This window comes from Scyliorhinus canicula, chromosome 3 (assembly GCF_902713615.1).
Source record: "Scyliorhinus canicula chromosome 3, sScyCan1.1, whole genome shotgun sequence".
NCBI lineage: Eukaryota > Metazoa > Chordata > Chondrichthyes > Carcharhiniformes > Scyliorhinidae > Scyliorhinus > Scyliorhinus canicula.
In genome coordinates, this window is record NC_052148.1 from 255,585,455 (window position 1) to 255,597,194 (window position 11,740).

An 11,740-nucleotide genomic window follows, 5' to 3' on the forward strand; every position below is an offset into this window, starting at 1 on the left:
GCGATCGGTGGGCACCGATCGCGGGCAGCGGGCCCGATGCCCGCGCACTACTTGTCCTTCCGCCGCCCCGCAGTATCCATTCGCGGGGCGGCTGAGGGGCAACCCGGCCCGCGCATGCGCGGGTTTCGCGCAAAAACGCGATGACGTCACCCGCGCATGCGCGGGTTGGAGTCTTCCAAACTGCGCATGCGCGGCTGACGTCATATGACGCGTCAGCCGGCGCTAACTCCGGCAAGCGGGCTTAACGATTTTCGTTAAGCCCGTCTTGCCGGAGCCTACGGCGTCGGGCTGCTAGCCCCGACCGGGGACCAGAATCGGTCCCCGGTCGGGAAGGGGCGCGCTGCCGTAAAACCCGCCCGGGTTTTACGGCAGCTTTACGATTTCTCCCGTTTTGGGAGAATCTCGCCCACTGTTTTTGAAATTTGCCCGTTGGCTATGCTTCAAAAAAATGTTGAGAAACAACCAAATAAAGTTTGTTAAGTACGGAAAATAATTTAATTATTATTACCTGTGGCTGTCCTAAACGCTGATAAATTAAGGAATAGCGCACACTTGCTCTTGGCTGGATGACAGGACATAGCTAACAGCGCCACCTCTCTGGGCAAAAAATATCAAGTTGAAGCTTAAACTTCAATAAGGGCCAGAGGCCTTCAAGTAAAAATTTTAATGAAGGTCTCAGAAGGTAGAAAAGATGATTCAATAAATAAATGTAATAATGCCATTGTAAGATATGAGCTTTTAATTTTGTTTAAAAGCTTACTTTGGGGATTTGTAATCGCAGTGACTGAGAAAAATTGGTAAATGTTTCCTTTCAAAAACATTCTGCGAGAATTAATTAATCAATGAACAAATATTGATTCCATGGGTGTTTTTCCATTATGAATGCTGCTCCTTTGGGTTTTTTCACATTTTATCTGCTTACATAAACAAATTTGATGTTAATTCTAGACTTAAAAAAACAGGACTCAAAAATGTCGCACAGAAAATGCACATCAAATGGAAGATTTGTAATAATACAGTATACCAGTAGAGCTTCCATGAAGTAGCTCGCTGTGAGTTCATCATTCAGCAAAACTTATCGTTTTTGTCATTCTCACTGGCTCTTTTCCTCGCTCAACTTCCTTCCTCTTTTCCTCAACTAGCTGCCTTCCAGAAACTTGCTATCTCCCCACTCCATTCTCAGATTCTTCTTGCTCAATTTCTCTCGGTTCCCTGATCTTTCTCTCTTTCTTTCCAATCTCTTAATTTCACTCTGTCATTCCCAGAGAGAGTGGGGAACGCGCGGCCGAGGCCACACTACCAGTTGGCAGTGCCACCTGGGCACCTTGGCAGTGCCAGGCTGGCACCCCCAGGTGCCATTGCCAAGATGCCAGGGTGCCCAGGTAGCACCAGCAGCACCACACTTCCCAAAGGGCATGCATCTGGGCTCCTCGTTCTGTCTGGTCCCTATTTGTGGAGAACAGTGCTGAATGGCCCGAGGTGTCCAAGGAGAAGGGGTAGAATCCCAAAGCCTCAGGTTCCTCTGGAATCTGAACATTAAAGTGAGACTAGATGTCTCGCTGTAATATGCAGATTTGCCAAAAAGTGATTCCTGCCCACAATGGGAAGGAGTTACATCAGAATGTCTCTCGAGATCACGTTGGACCTCGCGAGGAGTTGCGAGCCGAGTAGATCCTGGGAGCGGAGTCTCCCGGCATTTATCGGCCACGCTGCGGCACGGCAGGATGCTTTTCGGGTGCAACATTGCCATTGGATCTTGTCCTCTATTCAAGAGCTACAGACCATATTCCTCTCCCTGGCAACACTGTGAGATTAAGACATTCTGTTCACAACCATCATGTCACATATTTGTTTTCTTCTTGATGGGATGTGGGTGTCGATGACAGGGTCAGCATTTGTTGCCTGTCTCTAATTGCCCTTGAACAGAGTAGCTTGCCAGGTCTTTCAGAGGGTAGTTAGGAGTCAACCACATCACTGTGGATCTATGTGACATTGAGGAGAGACCAGGTATGGATGGCAGATTTCCTCCCTTAAAGGACATTTGTGAGCCAGATGGGCTTTTACGATAATTGGAGTTAGTTTCATGGTCACCATTACTGAGACTAGCTCTCAACTCTAGGTTCATTAATTGAAGTTAATTCCACCAGCTTGCGTGGTGGGATTTGAACTCATGTACCCAGAACATGAGCTTGAACCTCTGGATTACTAGTCCAATCACATTGGACCACTATGCCCTCATTCCCCACTCCCTGCCCCCCCCCCCCCCCCCCACAAAGACCACCAAGTTGAGCTTCCAACCTCATACCGTCAGAAAGACCAGCTACTTCCATTTCTGACTTAACCCAGCCTCCTGCTGCTGAAACCCTCATTCATTTCTTTGTTACCTTGAGTCTCAGTGATTCCAATGCAGTACTGGTTGGCCTCCCACATTCTACACTCTGTAAACTTGAGGTCATCCAAACGTCTGCTGCCCCTGTCTTAACTCGTATTAAATCCTGTTCACCTATCATCCTTGGGCTTGCTGACCTACATTGACTCCTGGTCAGTAATTTGATATAATCCCCATCCTGGTCTCCAAATCCCTCCATGGCTTGGCTCCTCCATATCTCTGTGATCTCCTCCAGCCCCACAAACCTCCGAGATGTCTATGCTTCTCTACTTCTGGCAACTTGGGCACCCCGAATTTTAATTGCTCCATCATTGGTGCTCATGAATTCAGTTTCCTAGGTCTTAAGTTCTAGGATTTCCTCCCTACATCCCTCTGCCTCATTGCCTTGCTTTCCTCCTTTAAGAAACTCCTTAAAATAGGGATTTTCAAACTGCGACCCCGATGGGTCACAGAGGTCACATTTGGGGCCACGTTGCCCCTACTCTGAGCAGGAATAACGACTGTGGAGAGGAGATTGGACCTGGGATGTTTGGGTACTGGGTGGCACAGCTAGAGGTCTGCAAGAGTAACTCAGTCACTGCCTGAGTGCAGGAAAAACTGAGAGGTCATCCGGCTGAGTCGGGAAACAGAGGCGGCTTCAAACTTTGCTGCATTTCTGCTCCCAGCTGCTTCCAAACCCCAGGATAGCAACTCCACTTCGCAGGTACGGGAAACTGGACTAAAGGTGAGAAAGGGGAGAGGAGTTGCTGAGTGATTGAGCAGGGGGGGGGGGGGGATTCCGAAGAGAGGCTGCTGAGTGCATTGAGTGAGTGGGTTTGGGAAGAGGAGCAGCTGAGGGAATGAGTCTGAGGCACTGGGAAGAGAGGTTTGTGAATGAGTGAGTAAATGGGTGGGGTTTGGGGGCGAGGGGCTGCTGGGTGCGTTGCAGAGTTGGTTTGGAAAGGGGAGCTGCTGAGGGAATGAGTGGGAGTGTTGTTAGGAAGAGATGTATGTTTCTGCATTTGTGTGAGTGGTGGGAGAGAGAGGAGTTGATTACAATCTATCTGCATAATAAGGGTGCAGAGGGGCTTCACTGAATCTTCTATCGCCAACTGTGGAGAGATTGGCTGAAACCTATATGAGCTCATAAAATAACATTTTTTTACATATTTGAAAGCAGATTTTAATATTTATAAAATATGTTCATCCATAGCACACAAACTTTAATGATTGTAGGCTGATTATTACAGGATAATAATCAGCATTTTTTTGTTTTTGTTTTCGTTTTTGTAGACTGCAGGATGCAATGATGAGTGTGAGGTGCTGAGGCTGAGATGGTGCTCAGTGAGCGAGCTATTATCCTTATGGTTGAGTTATCTACTGGATGGTTAGAGAGGTCCCAGCTGCTTGGGGCAGCTGCTGCAGAGGTGCAATGGGTAGGTCACTGTCTAAGACCTTTGAGCCATGATGCACTGAGGGGCTGGAAAATGTGTAGAATTCCTTGGGTTGTAAGCCTGACATTGAACCGAAATTGTAAATAGCAAAAATATTGAAATTGCCCTGGGGCAGCTATGAGTGGAACATGCTGCATGGAGAACAGTTGAGTTCCTTTACACTTTCTGTAGTATGCCTGACGGGGAATGTACATTGTAAATATCAAGATTATTACAATTGTAGCAACATAGGAACAGCAGTAGGCCATTCGGCCCGTCAAGCCTGTTCTGCTATTCAATTAGATCTTGGCAGATCATCTACCTCAATCCCATTTTCCCACACTTTCCCCATATGCTTTGATATCATTGATATCCAGACATCTGATGATTTGTCTTGAACATGCTCAATGATTGAGCTTCCAGAGTCCTGTGGGGTAGAGAATTTCAAAGATTTACCAACTTTTGAGTGAAGAAATTCCTCTGCATTTCGATTTTTAAGGGACCTATCCCTTATTGTAAGATTTTGTCCCCTGGTTTTAGATTCACCAGCCAGGGCAAACATTGTATATACATCCATCTTGTCAGGCCCTGTAAGGATATTTGAATTTGGAAGATAATCACCAATGTATCCACTATCATTCATGCCACCTTCTTCAATACTCTGGGATCAAGCACATCTGGTCCAGAGAATTTAGCAACCTTCAATCCTGTTGGCTTTGCAAGTACTAACTCCTACTAATTTCTTTAGTTCCTATTTCACAAATGTTGCCGAGTATTTCTTGGAGATGTTTCGTGTATCTTTTTTTCCATGAAAACATGCGCAAAATAATTATTTAGTTGCTCTGCCATTTCTGCCTGTTCTCCACTCTCTGGGTCTTTTGTGTCCCCACATGTGTCCTAGTTAATCTTTTCCTTTTCACAGAGGAAGCTGTACAGAGGCACCTGTGAATGGTGTACGGAGACAAGGTGAATTTTATTGCACTTTCTGTAATTTTCAAGTTTAAATGTTTTGTCATATGTTTTTACAAATTTTATGAATGCAGTATATTTTGAGAAATAAAGGTCCCAGTGTTGATTAGGCTCCAGGGTTCGGCCCCGACAGCAAAGTCTCACCATTTGGGCCTGTTCTGTGCTGTACTGTTCTATATTTGTTCTTCACCTGTGGCTACATAAATGCACCTTGTTCTTGTTATCAACCATATGCCCGCCCCGCGCAGACGCAAGAGAGAGGCACTCTCGCGCAGGCGTGTTGTTGCCGCTTGATGTCACGGAGGGCGGGGCCTGGACCGCGACGTCAATGCCACTGTGACGCGAACGAGCGCTCTCACATGACCGCGGCAATGGCGCTGCCTGTGGCCGAGGCAGTGAGTCAGGTAGTTCTGGCCGGCGACATCTTGACCTTCCCGTCCAGCTCGGGGGAGAAAGTGCTGTGCGGGCCCGGCCTACGGCGGCAGGGCCACGGGAAGCTCTCCGGCCAGGCTCTGGCTGTGTGCAAGTCCGGGGTGGTCAGGCACAAGGAGCCCTCTGTCTACTGGGTGGATTCGCAGCAGAAGCGGGTAAGATGGCGCCACCTGGAGGCTCGGCGGAGCGGCTGGGCCTCGCTCCCCGCAGGGTGGGAGTGTGTGGAAGCTACCTGGGTTTCCTCCCACAGTCCAAAGATGTTGATTTTGGTTTGATTTATTATTGTCACATGTATTAGTATACAGTGAAAGGTATTATTTCTTGCATGCTGTACAAATAATACATACCAAAGATGTGCGGGTTAGGTGGATTGGCCATGATAAATTGCCCGTAGTGTCCTAAAAAGTAAGGTTGGGGGGGGGGGGGGGTTGTTGGGTTACGGGTATAGGGTGGCTATGTGGGTTTGAGTAGGGTGATCATTGCTCGGCACAACATCGAGGGCCGAAGGGCCTGTTCTGTGCTGTACTGTTCTATCTTCTATGTTCTATACCGTACATAGGGAAGGAAGGAGAGACTGCAGAATATAATGTTAGTTATCGCAAGGTCTAGAGAAAAGATCAACTTAATACGAGGTTGGTCCATTCAAAAGTCTGATGGCAGTAGGGAAGAAGCTGTACGAGTGTTTAAAAGAGCTAGAATGAAGTTTTAGAAGCATAGAATGAGAGTAAAAGATAGAATTAGAGGGTATGCTTGGCACAACTTGCAAGAAGTCTCCTTGCTCTGGTGCCATCTTTTTCTGTTCTGTGTGGGTTAGGTGGCTTGGCTGCAATGAATTGCCCCTTAGTGTCCAGAGGTTAGGTGGGGGTGGGGAGTGGGCCTGGTTGGGTGCTCCTTTGGGTGGTCAGTGCAGACTTGATGGGTTGAATGCCCTCCTGTACTGTAGATATTCTGATGTGGAGATGCCAGCGTTGGACTGGGGTGTGAGCACAGTAAGAAGTCTTACAACACCAGGTTAAAGTCCAACAGGTTTGTTTCAAACACTAGCTTTCGGAGCACTGCTCCTTCCTCGGGAAGGAGGACGGACCTGAGGAAGGAGCAGTACTCCGAAAACTAGTGTTTGAAACAAATCTGTTGGACTTTAACCTGGTGTAAGACTTACTGTAGATATTCCGTGAATCTGAAGTGCTGTAACCTACAAGGCTATGGACCAAGTGCTGGTAAATGGAATTAAAATGAGAGGCTAGTTTTGTCTTTTTTTCTCCCTTTTTTGGCCAGTGCCAATACAATGGGCTGAATGGTCTCTTCCTGCACTCTAACCCTTCTATGATTCTATAGTTGATATTGGTTCAGGGACTTAATCGCACTGAATATTGGAACTAATCCAAAGCACAGGTCAGACTAATTTTATATCAATCTGCATCCTCTGTGATTCAACAGCTTCCTTCCAGGGAGTGTCGTCGTTGACAGGAACCCAACATGAATGAGAATGAAAATCGCTTATTGTCATGAGTAGGCTTCAAATGAAGTTACTGTGAAAAGCCCCTAGTCGCCACATTCCAGCGCCTGTTTGGGGAGGCTGATACGGGAATCGAACCGTGCTGGCCTGCCTTGGTCTGCTTTCAAAGCCAGCGATTTAGCCCTGTGCTAAACAGCCCCAGACAACACTTGAGCATCCTTCCCACCTCTGCCTGTGAAAGCCAAATCAGACTAGTTGCACCATTCCAGACACTTGCCCATTCTTCCTTAATTCTACATTAGTTGGTTTCTTCACCCTTTTTTTTCTGCAAAGCTGCAAGCATAGTTTTCACCAGGCTCCAGCTTCACCCTGTTATATTAATATGGCACTTGTGCAACACCGTAAATACATCAGTGGGTCTGAGTTCCTTCATGAGTTGTGACACTTCGATAAACTGATTGCACATCACTGTGCTTAAGGTATAACAATTGGTTTCGGTGTTCCTACGTATGGGACGAGAAAATCAGCTGCTGCCTATCTATTGAGTGTTGCTGGAAGTACAACTACACAAATATTAGGCAAAAACTATTGGATTCCGCTATCTTAACTTCCCTTTCCTGCCAATTCCTCCTTGTCCAATTTTGTCTTTTGGTTAGTTGGGGCATGAAAACACCTTGTGATGCATAAGAGTTTCCAAGCGTCTGTGTGAAGTTTGCACATGCTCCCCGTATCTACGTGGGTTTCCTCCAATTGCTCCTGCTTCCTCCCACAGTCCAAAGACGTGCAGGTTAGGTGGGGTTAAGGGGATAGAGCGGGGAGTGGGCCTAGGTGGGGTACTCTTGGAGTGCCGGTGCAGACATGATGGGCCGAATGGTCTCCTACACAGTAGAGATTCTATGGATTAAAAACTGAGAAATTCATAAAATAGAGAGCTTAGCTGTAGGTTGGCAATGTTCCACACTTGGGGACCCCAAGTATGGGCGCTAATAAAGTTTAGCCAGCTTTTCAGCACCGAAGAACAATGTGAAGTGCCAGTGTATAGCAAGATTATTTTGCTTGTGATATCTCAATGGGTCTAAAGCACAAGCTTCCTGAAGCAACGTAGGAATGTTAAGCCTCAAACACAATTCCGTAGCTGATGTTTCAAGAATACCACCTGGGCAAGTCTGTGGTTCTTGACAGGGATTTTCATTATTGCTACTTTGCTGTCTAGAGCACAATTAAGGAATAAGCAGGTACAATGATTGATCATGTGTGTCATTTTTAACTTATTTATAATTTGCTTCTGAAATGTAGAACAGTTTACCATTGGAAAAAAAATCTAAAATAGTTGTCGCCTTACACTTTTTTTTTCAGTATGTACCAGCTAAAGGAGAATATGTGATCGGAATTGTGACTACAAAGTCTGGTGATATCTTCAAAGTTGATGTTGGAGGAAGTGAGCAGGCCTCATTGTCATATTTAGCATTTGAAGGAGCTACAAAGCGAAACCGACCAAATGTCCAAGTAAGAATTGTTTCGCAGTTTTAATAAGGTAGATCGGATAAAACAAAGACAATCATTTTTAAGGTACTGATAACTCCGTATTCTCGATGTAATCATGAATATAAAACATCAGGAGTTGAGTTTTACACAAGGTAATACTCCCAATAGTTTTAGTCTCTACTACTTGGGCAGGGAACTCACCAACTGCAACGAGATGGGCAGAGTCTCGGTTTTTGCCAATTTGGGGTGAACAGCGCAGTTCTAAAAGGAATTCTCAGATTTCCAGGAATCTTGCCAAATAGCCCGGTAGCAGAATGGCTAAAATCTTTAGCCTCTGAATGCTGATTCGCATCTCAGTTTCATCCACGCCAGACTTTTCTCTGCAATAGGAATTGGTCCCGTCACAATTCCTGTAAAATGTCAATGTGAAAATAAGACTTTAAACCAAATTTGAAAAAAAATTAAAATGTTCCAGTAAAATAATTAAATGGCATTGAATTGTTTTCCCATCTTTTAATACGTAGAACATTTCCGAAATGAAGGCTTCAGTTGGCCATATCCGTGCCTTCTGAGTATTTCAGTTTTGCAGTATTTCCCAGTGTTTATTACTCGCTTTTGAGTTGAAATAAATTATGCTTGCTACTTTTACCTGAGAGTTTCTTTGCTTTTGCCAGAAGACTTAATAACAAACATGTAGCTTTGTTTGAGGCAGATTTCGCATTAAAATAGAAAGAATCGCTTTTACTTGTGAGCTGTTTAATTTTACCTCAGTGGCACCCAATAATTAATGCCATCTCCTGGTTTCTTTCAGCATTTAGACAGAAAAAATTGATTGCACATGAAGAATGGGTTTTAGTTTGCTTTTAAGTAATTTGGTAAATAATAAGGCATGATTCCAAATATCGGAAAACACAATGGAATGAAGGGCGCAGTGAGAATGTTCAAGAATGCACATTCCGAGGACAGTATGTTTCTCATTCCAACAAGGAAAGGGTGTTGCTTACAGACCCATGAAATGAAGTGGGGGCCGTTAAGTGACACAAGTTGAACAAATTTGGGTTCCATCTAAGAATAGAGAAGGTTAATGAGTCAAAGATAAGAATTCTGGACTTGTAAAAGCTAAGCCTGGATCGTTAATGTCAAGTGCTATTTTGCAAATGTAATACCTTGCCTTCATAAAGGTGGGGTTGAGAAGCAAGGCTGAGATAGCCAGTGATGATTGTTACTTGACAACACATATTGAGTTGTAAGGAATTCTCTGAGTATTGATTCTGAGAATTGATACTGAGAACCCAGCAGCCTGAGCACTGGAAATATGAAAGGCTGGCATGGACTGTGGAAAAGCCAAGCCGGGAGAAGCTGACTTTGTTTCTATGGATCGGGAGTTGATTTAATTCTGGAAATTACATGCATTAAAACAGAAATTGCCAACAGTGCTAGAATGATAATTTCAGGCGTTGACTGGAATTAATGGACTGCCGTACTCCATGGCAATTTTCAAATTCAATGTCAATTTTTTCTCCTTTGTTTCATTGCAGGTTGGAGATCTTGTTTTTGCACAGTTTGTTGTGGCCAATAAAGACATGGAACCAGAACTGGTTTGCATTGATAGTTGTGGTCGGTCCAATGGAATGGGAGTGATCGGACCGGATGGATTGTTATTTAAAGTTTCACTGAGTACTGCACGCAAGTACGTTATTAATCTGTCAAAATTCTGGCACTTTACTACCAGTCAATTGTCCTGGTTCAATTTTTAATTCTGTTTTTCAGGCTGCTTTCTCCAAACTGTGATGTCATGAAGAATCTTGGAGAATTATACCCTTTTGAGATAGTGGTCGGGATGAATGGACGGATATGGGTAAAGGCCAGAACAGTTAAGCATACCTTACTAGTCGCTAATGTGTTGGAGAGTTGTGGGAACATGACCACAGAGCAAAGGAAAGTAGTCTTCAAAAAACTGTCTGAAAATGTGCCATGAATCCAAGACACTACTGATTCAGCAAGAGCATTTGCAAGTTGAACAAATGGTCCCAACCTGCTCATTGAAGAGAGCATTGCTGCACGAAAAATGGCCTGGATTATAAAGCAAACACTGCCTGAAGACTTTTTGAAAGAAATAAACATGTTGGCTGTTCCATTTCTCATGTAATTGAATTTTTAAAAAATATTTAAGTAATGCCAACTTTAATGTATCAAAATATTTCAAATACACAAATCTGAAGGTTGCAACTGACTTGTTCCTATAGAATGACTGAATGGATGGTCCTATTTGTGCAGTAGCTGATGAGACCACAACATAATGGACCAAATAAGAAACCCTCCCTTTGGGCTTTAACCAGAGGTTTTAGTTACTGCCTCACCATAATTTTTAAAACACTTGTTTCTGAATTTGAAAATAACATTGGAAAAGTAAAGGTTTATTTTTTTAATGAAGATTGGTAATTTTCAATTCAAATTAGTCTGTTTTTGTTAATGCCAGTGGTCAATTTTGCAGAAATAAAATACAGTTCAGAAATAATTCACTTCTTTCAAAGAATCATTTTATAGTTTAGCAGCATGAGATTCTGATTGATTAATGGTCCGATATTTTCAATATGCTTCAATCACCCTATTATAGGAAGGGTATTGTTAAACTAGAAAGAGTGCAGAAAAGATTTGAGGATGCTACCAGGACCTGATGGTCTGAGCTACAAGGAGAGGCTGAGACTTTTTTCCCTGGAGCGTAGGAGGCTCAGGGGTGATCTTATAGAGATTTATAAAATAATGAGGGGCATAGATAAGGTAGATAGTCAACACCTTTAGTCTAGCACTAGAGGACATAGGTTTATGGTGAAAAGGGAGAGATACAAAAGAGACCAGAGGGGCAATTTTTTCAGAGTGGTGAGCATCTGGATTGAGCTGCCAGAGGCAGTGGTGGAGGTGGGTGCAATTGTTTCCTTTAAAAAAAGTTAGATACTTACATGGGCAGGGTGGGTATAGAGGGATATGGGCCAAATGTGGACAAGTGGAACTAAGTGATAGGAACTGGGCAGCATAGACAAGCTGGGCCAAAGGGCCCGTTTCCATGGTGTAAACATCTATGATTCTATGACTAAAATTACTAGAAGGATTGCATATTTGCTGGTTTCATGCTGCAGGTACACTTTGAGCAGTTAGAATCTTGTAGCATTTATCAATGTATGTCAGTTAGCTCACAAAGCATACAAGGCTACGGACCAAGTGCTCGAAAATGGGATTAGAATAGATTGCTGCTTGATGACCGGTGCATACACCAAGAGCCTCTTTCTGTCCTGTAAAACTGATTCATCAGCTCGCTCTGTCATTGTTGCTAAAGTGCTCACGACCAGGGCTGCTTTTTTTAAGCCCGAAGCTCTATTTCATTTCATTCTGAGGCATTTGAATGCCGGGCATCTCTTCTGTGGTATTTCCCAATTTGGTTAGGGAGCAAGGAATGTGCTTGCGGATTTCAAGAATGTCTAGCAATGTCTCGGATAGCCCAGAACACACTGGTTTGGTTTATGGCAATGCCTGGACAAAGTTTCCACCCTTTCTCAGCATATATGTTACTCTAATGTCCACTGAGGTGATTGGATTGTT

The 11,740-nt window shown here is 44.1% G+C and overlaps 1 protein-coding gene across 1 annotated transcript; it reads left to right on the forward strand.

Moving 5' to 3' along the window:
- The first annotated feature begins 5,093 nt into the window (after positions 1-5,093).
- Positions 5,094-10,661, forward strand: LOC119963458 (exosome complex component RRP40-like). The gene is made up of 4 exons (XM_038792617.1): positions 5,094-5,357; positions 8,015-8,164; positions 9,682-9,833; positions 9,914-10,661. The coding sequence occupies exons 1-4, from the start codon at positions 5,130-5,132 to the stop codon at positions 10,119-10,121; spliced, it is 738 nt and encodes a 245-aa protein (XP_038648545.1). The 5' UTR covers positions 5,094-5,129; the 3' UTR covers positions 10,122-10,661.
- The last annotated feature ends 1,079 nt before the right edge of the window (positions 10,662-11,740 follow it).

Coding starts and splice junctions, on each gene's coding strand:
- LOC119963458 (XM_038792617.1), top strand. CDS start 5,130: ATGACCGCGGCAATGGCGCTGCCTGTGGCCGAGGCAGTGAGTCAGGTA. Junction 8,165..9,681: donor GAAACCGACCAAATGTCCAA/GTAAGAATTGTT, acceptor GTTTCATTGCAG/GTTGGAGATCTTGTTTTTGC. Junction 9,834..9,913: donor TCACTGAGTACTGCACGCAA/GTACGTTATTAA, acceptor TCTGTTTTTCAG/GCTGCTTTCTCCAAACTGTG.